This window comes from Suillus bovinus (assembly GCF_016758785.1).
Source record: "Suillus bovinus strain UH-Sbo-P2 chromosome Unknown EDB93scaffold_154, whole genome shotgun sequence".
In the NCBI taxonomy this organism is placed as follows: Eukaryota; Fungi; Basidiomycota; class Agaricomycetes; order Boletales; family Suillaceae; genus Suillus; species Suillus bovinus.
In genome coordinates this window covers 23,957-35,558 of record NW_024542210.1, presented here as the reverse complement: position 1 = coordinate 35,558, position 11,602 = coordinate 23,957, and the positions used below count along the sequence as shown (strand labels likewise).

At 43.5% G+C, this 11,602-nt stretch overlaps 4 protein-coding genes across 4 annotated transcripts; 2 read left to right on the top strand and 2 right to left on the bottom strand.

Moving 5' to 3' along the window:
* Nucleotides 1–862: 862 nt before the first annotated feature.
* On the bottom strand, nt 863–1,939 carry EDB93DRAFT_1109343 (uncharacterized protein; the record flags this gene model as incomplete). The annotated part of the gene is made up of 8 exons (XM_041447963.1): nt 863–1,100; nt 1,137–1,186; nt 1,237–1,433; nt 1,511–1,530; nt 1,590–1,707; nt 1,762–1,790; nt 1,840–1,905; nt 1,926–1,939. 8 exons carry the CDS (start codon nt 1,937–1,939, stop codon nt 863–865), a joined length of 732 nt encoding a protein of 243 aa, XP_041300959.1.
* A 3,571-nt stretch (nt 1,940–5,510) lies between these two features.
* On the top strand, nt 5,511–6,432 carry EDB93DRAFT_1257091 (uncharacterized protein; the record flags this gene model as incomplete). Its single annotated transcript, XM_041454059.1, has 4 exons — nt 5,511–6,005; nt 6,055–6,147; nt 6,196–6,357; nt 6,421–6,432. The coding sequence occupies 4 exons, from the start codon at nt 5,511–5,513 to the stop codon at nt 6,430–6,432; spliced, it is 762 nt and encodes a 253-aa protein (XP_041300958.1).
* A 316-nt stretch (nt 6,433–6,748) lies between these two features.
* On the bottom strand, nt 6,749–7,084 carry EDB93DRAFT_1096597 (uncharacterized protein; the record flags this gene model as incomplete). The annotated part of the gene is made up of 1 exon (XM_041446802.1): nt 6,749–7,084. A coding segment is annotated over one exon (336 nt), but the record flags the coding sequence as incomplete, so codon positions are not given.
* Nucleotides 7,085–8,727: 1,643 nt separating this feature from the next.
* On the top strand, nt 8,728–10,632 carry EDB93DRAFT_1109341 (uncharacterized protein; the record flags this gene model as incomplete). The annotated part of the gene is made up of 8 exons (XM_041447962.1): nt 8,728–8,778; nt 8,836–9,015; nt 9,067–9,165; nt 9,217–9,333; nt 9,387–9,567; nt 9,765–9,850; nt 10,115–10,510; nt 10,564–10,632. 8 exons carry the CDS (start codon nt 8,728–8,730, stop codon nt 10,630–10,632), a joined length of 1,179 nt encoding a protein of 392 aa, XP_041300956.1.
* Nucleotides 10,633–11,602: the final 970 nt, after the last annotated feature.

Below are 11,602 nucleotides of genomic sequence, written 5' to 3'. Positions count from 1 at the left end.
AGTATGAACAACAGAGAACAATGCCATCTTAGCCGAATAAGAAATGGTAGCGACAAAGTACAAGGTACTTGCCTACATGAGATCAATTTAAGTTGGAGTTCCATATGATGAGGAGTCCAGGACGATGAAGTGGTCAAAGTCCAGCAGGCACAACGGTACAGACCATCACATCAGAGGAGGAGGAGGGCATAAACGCAACAGTACAGACCATTGTGTCAGGTGTAGATCATAAGTGTAGAATACAAGAATAGAATCGAATACTCTGAATCAATTCGTCAGATAGTACAAACATCTGCAAACAAAGTCACATGCAAGCCAAACTCAAAGTTGGCCCTGTTTAATCTTGTTCTCTGCCCATTGCATACAATGGTCTGTACTGTTGCTCATCGTAGTCTCTCAATCTTGTTCTCTGCCTGTCGCGTGCAACGGTCTGTACTGTTGCTCGTTGTGGTCTCTCAATCTTATTCTCTGCCTGTTGCGTGCAACGGTCTGTACTGTTGCTCGTTGTGGTCTATCCATCTTGTTCTCTGCCTGTCGCATGCAACGCGCCCACCCCATGCCATTTCACCCTTCAGGCGATTCTTTCTGATATTCGGTCATCCCTTCATGCCATTATCTCGCAGATCATGTCACCCACCTCACGCCATTTCGCCCATCAGGCAAATTTTTCTGGTCTTTGGTCATTGTCTTTGGTCATCTCTCCACATGCCCACCCCATGCCATTTCACCCATCAGGTGATTCTCTTTGATCTTCAGCCATCCCTCCATGTTACACATGGAGGGGTTTACAACCAACACGAGACAACATTAATTTGATATGCTACAACATTTCTACATCACAAGTAGAGGACTTCTTCGTGTCTCACATCCAAGCTCCAGATATCAGTTTCTCCTTCACTGCATCAAAAAATACTCTTCTGGCTTCTGCAGAAATCTCCTTGTGTTGTATCATATCATGAATATCCTCACCGACATCTAAATTTTTGTTTGCCTCTCGAATAACTTCAATGAGTTTTCCTGCCAGTTCATCTAAGGTCAAAATGCTGCTCTGTTCGACCACTTGCTGATGGGCTTCTGGTACTTCATAGAATACCTCAGGACTTCAGAAATTTTTATCCGAAAAGGCAAACACTCACATAGTTGTCATGTGTTGGGCAAGGTCTCCTGACCACATTACCACTGTGTCCTGTGAAGGTGTGAATTTGTTGACTGCTGCTCAGCTACTGCTCGACTTACAAAGTAGTTTGTTATTAAAAAACAGATGATAACCGCCAAGGCCCCAAAATGAACCAGCATTTTGAACATGAACATAACCACACGCGACATAGGCCAGGATTCTTCAGAGGTGAGAGGTCCCTTTACTGTGCTATAGTTGTAAATCCATAAGTTGATTGTGGCCTTTCCACGGCCTAGCGCTGGTGAAGCGCTGGTGACTGTACAGTGTCCATTAAGATCACGTGTCTTGGGAAAATAATCAGTATCCATCCTACCCTTTGAATCTGACACCTACTGCTATTGTCTGCACCAAGCCTGTATTGGAGTGGCACAGAGTTTCAAACAACTTTCCTGATTTCCTCTCGAACACATACACTGATCCATGGTCACTCCCCCTGATGATCATTCTTCCTTCTGCCCCGAATGCCACCTGCTTGGGGACGGACACACTTGGAGCAGCAGTCACAAATGTTCGAACAGGTTCCTTGTCACCTTCAAGGTGATACAAAGTAAAACCATTGGTGGCATTGTCCACTATGAACACACCCCTCTTCTGGTTCACTGCTGCATGTCCGCTGAAAGACAGTCAGTAATACATCTGTTGATGGCATATCATACACTTACATAACCAATTGGCAGCTGTATTCCTTCACCACTGCACCATCATCACCCCTCAGCTTGATGAAGTTCCTGTCGTACAATCCAAAGACATAGACACATCCATTGTCTGCAAACACTACAGACTTTGGCACCGTGTTGTCAAGTTGTACTGAAAAATGGGCCTGCAACTGTGAATTTGTGTTCAGAACTGTTACAAGAACATCTAGATGCTTGGGCCCCTATCATTTTTCTCCTTATCCTCCTTGTCTCTGCCCTTGCATCACACCCTTACCCCGACCTTGCTCTGGTTATCCTCATCATCCTCGCATTCCCTTTCGCTCTTTACCTGTCGCTTTAGCAGAGCCAGTACATCTGGCTGGACCCTTTCTCTGATGAAGCATACCCATGCTCCATTCCACCCATTGACTGATCCTGTGGACAGTAACCTATGATACGATGCATGCCGCATCCCCTTTGCCCTGTTCCCTTTCCTGATCTATGACTCGGTGCGCAGTCGCACATTTGTACTTATATTTAGCTCCACAGTTGCATGATTGTGCCCCTGCTTGTTTCACTTCCTGTTTCTGTTCTTTGACTCATTTCCTATCTGCACATTCTGGTTCACCTCGAACATGCCTTCCTTTTCTAGTATCACCCTTTGACCAGTTCCCTTTCCAGTAGTACAAGTTATCATCCACTAATATGCGTCCTTTCCCCTATATAAACTCGCTACCATGTATCTAGTTCCTTAACTTGAATCTACTTAGTTCTTGACCTCCTACTCCTAACAAGAGTGATTCCCTCAGCCTAGCCAGCTGTCTATATTCTACTTTCTTATCTGCTCATTGTGGATAAGTCTCTAGTCTCGATCTTTACTCATCAACTTTGTCGTTGAGCAAAGCCCCTGTTACTAGTCGGACTTCTGTCCTTCTATTAACGCAGATCTTACGATTAACCTTTGGGTGTCATAAGCCTTGGCAGATACGCTTATCGTTGAGCCCCGCTTGACATAAGCTACCTGATTTGGACATAGGCGTTAAATCTTACTTGCCGAAGCCTCACCAAGTAAGACCCCTAACCTTGGGCTAGCCCAAGGACGTCCTCAACCATTGACGACACATGCTCTGTTTGAGCATCACCAACAGATACTATCCAAGTCGTAACAAGAACGAGGACTTGAACTATTTTGTCCCTCATTCCTACTGCAATCCGCATAGTTGTTTTGGAGGATGTCAAATCCTATACCACGCAAGTAATTTCGAAGCCTGATCCAAGCCTCCTAGCACAAGCCTCCTGAAACTGCATCTATTGGATGTTAGCTGAACGTTTAATGATGGGACCAGGACACTCTTACATCTATATGGCTATGACGTAAAAACACAATGTAGCCCAGCCCAGTTCCATAACAAAGGATTTCTCCCATACCAAGTCTTGTTGTGATCCAGACAGCGCAGCTGACTGTGCCCTGGGACTCATAGTGATGAGTCGAGCATGTAAGTTCTTTCCTAGATTTGATATCCCAGATTTTAACGCCCTCGGTCCCTGCTTGTCTGTCAGCACCCTCACGTAGCTAAGTGCATGTCAAGTTACCCCCGCATGCTAGAGCCTGAGCATTGTTAGATATTGCGAAGGCGTGAATGGATCTGCCATAGGTGGAAATGCGCGTTTGATGTTGGAAGTGTCGCTTTGATTTCGTGAAGAGTGATGAGATAAAAGAAGACATTGTGTGCACGATCTGATTGGTTGTAGTCACCATTCACCTGCTCACAGCCTACTTATACTGGGAACTTTTTTTGTTGATCCCATGACAATTTCCTAGCCAATTGTTGGTTCTCAGTTTTCTATCCATCCTTTTGTGAGTGCATATCAATTCATTTCACCTCATGTTGTCCTGCATGATGTGGGAATCATGCATGGACATGAATACTAGGTGACCCTCAAAAGATAAAGTCTGTTAGCTTAGTCCTCAGACTAGTCAACCCATACCTTGGTTTCAAACCATGGTCCATATTTCCAGTTTTCCCCAAGTTTCATGATCTGAATATGTTTTGACGGAAAAAGTCTAATGTGAGATGGGAATCACATTTAGACCTAGTTGATGTGAGAAGAGAAATGAAGTTTAAGGTATAGCCTTGCCTTTGGCTTATTCACTTTGGCTAGAGAAAACCATAGAGAAAAGTACAAAGCCAATAAAAAAACCTATCCAAAAAGACCGTGTTTCAATTCCTGCCAACTGTCTTATTTTTGCTACCTACTTTTCTCTAGTGTTTCTTTACTTTACTTTTTCATTAGGATGCTTTGACTCACCTGACACTTCATAAAATTGTACCCATAGGGTATGATGTCATTATGATGTCATAAGACTCCACAGATACTCCTGCAGGTATTCTGTTTAAAGATATTATGTCATCAAGCTCTAGATTATTCTACTCCACAATGACATCATCCATGATGTCATTTCCTTCTAGAATATTCTGCTCCACAATGACTCACTCATGGAAGGTTCTGGAATCTTTTGCTCCACAATGATGTCATTCTTGATGTCATTATGATGTCATTACTCCACATTCCAGAATGTTCTGCTCCACAATGATGTCATAGCTCCATCTTTCACTTGTATTTTATTCTTTTATTGGGTTTGACCCAATATTTTGATTGGTCCTCCTTATTTTTTATTGTTTGTGAACCTAGGTTACTTTCCCACACAAAATGTATATAAGGAGAGCCCATTCTCCCCCCAAAAAAATATGATCTCCCATTTGTAGCAATCTGCCTATCAGATATTTCACTTGCAAAGTTAGGCCCTTTGAAGTGAGACAAGTGCAGGGAAAAGAATTCCCTTGAGATTATAAGTTTCTTACCTTAGAAACTTATTTAGTGCCATAGACCAAGTGTTCTTGGTCACATATATTGTCTTTGAGACCCCTTTGTCTCATTGCTCTGTGCCCTTTGACTAAGCAATCTTAGTCATCTATCATATTGTTGAGACCACGTCTCACTAGTTGTCCCATAGACCAAGTGATCTTGGTCAAGTTATAGTCCCCTTTGTTCAAGCGATCTTGAACATATATCGTATATTTGAGACCATTTGTCTCACAGTCAAGTGTCCATAGACCAAGCAATCTTGGTCATATTTCGTATATTTGAGACCACATCTCACTAGTTCCAGTATCCAAGTCCAGAGCCTAGAAGGAGATTTCCTAGGCAAATACATTCCAGAAACCGAATTACGTGTCTAGAAGCTTATTCCTAGACAAGAGATTTGAGTTTCAATAAAGAAAAGTAAAGCTCTGGCTAGGTTGATCTTTATAAAAAGATTAGTTTAGCGAGCCTCCCAAGAACTCACACATTATCTACCACGAAATAGGAAAAGTCGTAGACCGTGTTAATCGAGGACTGGCAAGCAGTCTTATCCAAAGTGTAATTGTGGTGTCATTACATTTACACAACTTTATATAAGACCCTCGGTTATTAAGACAACGTAAGATTTCTATTATATTTAGGACTTATGTATCCGACCCTTGTAAGCCACTTCTTTTGTTGACTGTCTTATTGTGTTTAATCTCTATATAGTAGGTTACGTTGAATGGTGTCATTAGATCATAAATCTCTTAGAGGTTATTACAGTTCATACCCAATATTTTGATTGCCTGCCCTCGTCCCACTCACATCGCCATAACTGCAACCACAACATCATGCCCAACAAAACCAACACTGTCTCTCCTTATCAAGAGCCTGGTGCTCCACCTCCCTTCCCTCCTATGCTCACGGACCAGCTTGAACTATTCGACAGTGCTCACCGCTCAACTATGCTCGTTTCCGATGATATTCTTCCTTCCAAAATCAGTACTGTCGATCCTCCTCAGCATACTAAGCACCTGCAACTCGAGCACATGCTGGCGCCTGAGCTCAAACTTGCAGCACGGTTATTAAAGAATGACTCCTCGCCATACTCAAAGAGAGTTTCATTTGAGCATTCACGCTCCAGTTCTCGGACGCCCATGCCCTCAGATTATTTGAGTTCATTAGATCCAATGTCGGAAAGTGACTCCTCCTCAACTTCGCATGAGAGTCTCTTGGAAGATTTGAAGATACCAAAGCCCCCTGGTGAACCTGGTCATCCAGGGCATGGAGGATACACGCTTAACGAGGCTTTAGACTGGAACCCAAAGGCATATGCTAAATTCAAGGTGAGTGATGTGCTCTCACCACAATGTGCTATTTGCTCATGAACATAAGAAATCTATACACCACCTCATCAGAGAACATCTCGATACGACCAAGTGTGCTTCTTCCCAAAACCATGTGCTCCTGAAAGTTGTGCGCGACAAAGTAAGTAAATCACAGATGGCAGTTGTCCACTGATTTATGATTTGTCAGGCTGTCGATGCTTTCCCGGACTTAGAAAACTACAGGGACTTTTGGCTGCTGAATGATATGATCATGATGTGTTTGAAATATACATCAGGTCGTGCTAGGCAGACACAGGCAAAGATGGCTGCGGGCAAGTCCAAGAGCAAAAGCAAGAAAGATTCATCAAAAGTAAGATGATATTGATCTACAGTAGACTCAATTCATACTATACCTCCATGTATCGTTTTTTAGTTGAATTACTAGGGATTGTTGCTCCACCTTATATACAAAGTTCCTTACCGAATGGCCCTGGAGGACTTGACCCTTACCAAATGTGAGATAACGCACGTATTCAACATCTATGACTCATTTAAACTTTCCGACGAAGTCTCACCTGATAATTAAGCTTAATCCTGTGTACTAGCACTCATGATGCTTGTGGCAAGAACGGCACCATCATGGCAAACTTCATAGTGTATTACATACATACAGATCATTCTATATATAACTCTGCATCAAACTACCTCGCCGCTGATGATCCTGGAAGCCAGCTGGTGGTTTAACCAAGTGCTCAAGGGCTTCACAATGGTGAGAGTACATGGAAACTTTGCTCGAGGATGATGTCTAATAGTTTGTATAAAACTGATGGATTCTTGGTCAACAATGGAATGACTGTCCAGTGATTGTGCTTACCGATCCATGATGAAGTCTGCAAGTGAATTGTCCCTGCTTTGCATGTCACAACATAGCCCACGCTAGCACCAATCCTCATAACGACTGCATCACCTCGTAATATGTGGTCAATGCTGCTGAGAAGTGGATTGGTTCTCAGACGGCAGTGCCGCTTGAAGAAAACACAAAACTGATAAATATGTCTTCCTTCATGCAGGGTGACAACACAGTTATGAACATAAGGCTACACGGTTGCACAATCCAGGAGGCTCTCGGGAACGGGAAAGTGTTTCCCACTGCATGAGCAATCAGAGCATTGTGTCAACATGGTGACCTGACAAGGTTTACTCCAGGATGAAGAATACAGCCTACACCGCAACTGAAGTTCAGCAGTCTTTATAGCGGTCAGTATAAATCAAAAGAAGTGAGATTATAGCAGCTTATGGATGACGCAGGGAAGATATAAACATGAGTATTGACCATTGCACAGCACAGGAATCACAAATGAAAATCAGATAGGTGACCAGCACGTAGGACAAGGAATGGCTTGAAAGTGGGCGATCTTATAGTAGTTTTTTTGTACTTACGTTGAACTGAGTGTATTTTGCGCAGAGCGCAGAGCATCCCAAAGAATTGAATTGATGAACCAATCACCATATCTATTGTCTTTATTTGTTCTGCAGAATGTGGGGATCAGAACAATAAATATGGTTTCATTTAATAAACATCTTGCATGCCTAGGCTTCATCTTGCACACCTAGGCTTTTTGTGTTTTCATTTTACATTTATGACACACCCGAAATGACTACGCTCAAGGGCCTGGAAAAGGATAATAGAATGTTGTCAGGGTGAATCACTAGTGACCGAAAAGTTAGAATAATAAAGTCTAAATACAATAATGGTGAACATACATAAGTAGGATCCATGCCGAGCCCAAAAGTCAAACATTCACAATGTAAAGAGTAAATCTCTGCTGGGCTCAGCAGAAATTATACTACCTAGTCAACAATGTTTAGGTAGATCTTAGCATGACCTATGCTGCTATACTTGCAGAGCAAGTGTGTTCGATCCTAAAGGGATTGCTAATTGGTATTAGTAGTAAAAATGTGTCAGTAATGCAAAGAACAGAATGTCCGATGGTGCGAATGATGTCCGAAGGTACTTATCCAATGTCCGAAGCCAAAGTGCGATGTCTGAGATTTCGGACTTTTGGACTTCATGATAATAGGTCAGAAACTTTATAACAAGTGTTGGATTGCAAGCGGTATGCGCGAGTATAACAAGTGATGGAGTATGATGGTGAATGAACGGTAATATTTCGCAATGCAACTAAGAACTATGAGAATATTCTGGGTGATCCGCAGAGCCGGGAAACGGCTCCTAACTACTGGATGATGATTGCTATGGGTCACTACAGAGTATTTAAGTAAGTACATAGAGATTCGGAATACTACAGGCGAAGATAGTAGCAATATATTTCGGGTCCGATGTCCTATGTAATAAGACATGAGGTACTGCGGACATGTAATAACGTGGTCCGAATGTCAGAAAACGTGCACAGGAATAACTACGCACCTAGTGAGGCTAGTTCGGATGGACAGGACATGGGATGGACAAGTGCGCACGAAGTGTGATCAGCCAATGCAATGTCCGAAGGTCTGATGCACCGGATCTGATACGGAGTGTTTTGGACATGTGCGAAAGTGTGTCGGACATGTGCGCATATGTTTTGGGTGTTGATGTGAGTATGAAAATACGTGGTTTCAAGCCCAACACCATGACCATCACTACAACGATGCCGACTCCTATTACCATGTCCCATGTTCACAATGAGCAGGAGAACATACAAACAGCAGCCAGTGCGTAGGCTTGTTCAAAGACGACAATATGGCAGACACTGAGAGTCCAACATCCCATTTTGACACAGCACAATGCAGAGTATGTCCATATTCATTGAGCGAGCGAGAATCATGCCAGGCTCAGTGTCTGTTCTAGATATTGGAAGAGGCCTCCCGGATGGACTTTGAAGAGCCTTTGAATGATGTCACAGGCCAGTCATCAACTTCGACAACTCAGTTGCACAAGAGAGGGACCTCCCGGATGGACTTGGATGATGTCTCGAGCCAGACAAGGACAGCTCTGCCTGACAAGAGGGAAAAGCGAGCCGCCGATTCGGTATATCTAGGTAATATGATTCAAGGTTAATGTTAGACTTCGTTTTATCAGGTACTACCTGACAAGCATCACATCAAAGAAGTCGACTACTCAGAGACACTACGCCAAACTGTGTACAGTCAGGGGGAACTGATCCACAATATGCAAACAGTCTGTAGTATCTCACTGGAGATTTTTTGATATCTGATGTGGCCGCTGTAGCAAGTGGAAAAACAAAAGGCAGAACATGAGCAAAACATGAACAAGATGAAACTTCAATGGGAAACAACCCTGAGAGAGCAGCAAGAGAAACTAGCAGCAGCCCAGGAGGAAATTGAGGTAATTCCTGCTGTAGCGTGTGACCACCAGACGTACGCTCATGAACACAACAGAGAACACGTGTCCAGCAGCAGTCACTTGAAGACCATATCAGAGAAACTCGAGAGGAACTCGGCCAGGCTAATTGGGAGGCAATAGCCGCTGTTGTGGACAAAATCCAGCAGGACGCTCATGATCACTTGGCACAAGCTCGGATGCAGCAAGAAGCAGAGCTGCATGAAGACCTGGCCCGATGTGAGCAAGAGTTGAAGAGACAGACAAACAAAGAGGTGAGGTGGATAATCCAACAGAAGAACAGTTCGATAACAATAAACAGTTCCAAGAGCGCGAGAATGCGATACTCGCTGAGATGGATTGAAGGTTACAGCAAGAAATGCTCAAGTTGAAGGCAAGAACATGTTTCATATACAAATGAATATATACTGAAATAGTCACCAAGCAGAAAAAGAGAGCAAGTTGGCCAAGATGGAACGGAGATTTTCCAGGCGTCACGAGCCTCAGAATGAGGATCTATAAAGTAAGGGAGAACAGTGGTGGGAAGGGACGGACACTCGCATGGTTTCCACTTGCACCGCATAGATACACTTAGATACACTTAGATTCGCTAAATGCCATGTGGTTTTGCTTACCTTGCTTAAAGCTCGATTTGGAAACTCGCGTGGCTGTCACGTGATTTCAAGGGTCCGCTGCCCGTTAGAGCAGCACACATTTAAAAACATTTATTATTTATGAAATTCAAATTATATACACACAAAAAATTTAACTACATAAAGAAGAAAAGTCAATTGAGAAATGGGAAATGAGAATGGGAGAATGGGGGAGATGGGAGAACAGAGAAAATGAGGAAAATTGCAGAACAAGAGAACAGGATAAACAGAAAATGGAAGAATGGGAAACATGGGAGAACAGGAGAATGGGGAAATGGGAGAACAGGAAAGGGGACAAAAGGACGGTAGGACGACAAGAGGACGGGAGGACGACAAGAGGACGGGAGGACGACAAGAGGACGGGAGGACGACAAGAGGACGGGAGGACGACAAGAGGACGGGAGGACGACAAGAGGACGGGAGGACGACAAGAGGACGGGAGGACGACAAGAGGACGGGAGGACGACAAGAGGACGGGAGGACGACAAGAGGACGGGAGGACGACAAGAGGACGGGAGGACGACAGGGAGGTAAGGGGAAATCAACACATTCAATTGTACTTTTACTTTTCTTATCTGCACAGAGAACAGGGAAACAGGAGAATGAGAAAACCAGAGAACAACAGGAGGACAGGAGGGTTCAATATGTGTAATCCCATTAATTGTAATATATCATGCTCAACTCAATGAATACAATATAATTTATTTCAAGATCTAAAATGATGATTATTAAAACACCCAAAGGTAGGATGAAGCCGAAGGCCAGGAAGCCAACAAAGAGTGCGAAGCGCTCTTTTTGCTTCCTGTGCCGAAGGCACAACGGGTGTGTGCTAGTATAGATATGAACAACCCCACTATGCTGGGAGATGTGGGACAACCATCATCTCCATGCGCAAAACCACAATCAGGTGTTACGACTGGGATAGTTCTACTGTTGCCGGTCAAGATAGACCTGTCGGGCGAACAGTTCGTCAGCCTTCCTAATACAAGGAAGGTTTCTGGTGGTTCCTACTGCACGAGCCGTGGCTTCTATGCAGGATCAGCGGCGAGTGGTTTTAGCACTTCTACCGCAATCAAGGGTTTCAGGCTAAGACAGTGAGTGACTGTCTTAGAATCAGAGTTCAGGCTACTAAGGGTGGAGACCTTAGTAGATCAGGTTTCAAGGGGAGAACCCAGTAGATTAAGTTAAGGGATACATCTATGGTACATGGGGTTTATATAGGTAAAAAGGGAGCGGCATAGCCACGACAAGAATGGTAACAGAGATAGGAAAAAGAATACAACCTATCAAGATAGCAAAGATAGGTGAAACCGCCATGCGGCGCAAGATAGTATCTATGTTACAATCAAAGAGAAGAGAAGTGCGGACAGCCTGCTTGATAAGAGAATAGCCGAGTCTAGATGAGTCTAGAGTCGGCGGCATGGTTACAAGAAAAGAAAAATAGAATAGGAGTAAATGTTATTGTAACATCAGGTACCTTATGCATTGATGCAATTAAGAGAATTAAGAAAACTCGGGGGATATTGCATAGAGTTTGCCTTGTATTGGTAGTATCCAAGGTAAGTGTTCAATGTCATTGACTGTAATTTAAACCTACACAGTAATAGGTGGATGAAGAGGAA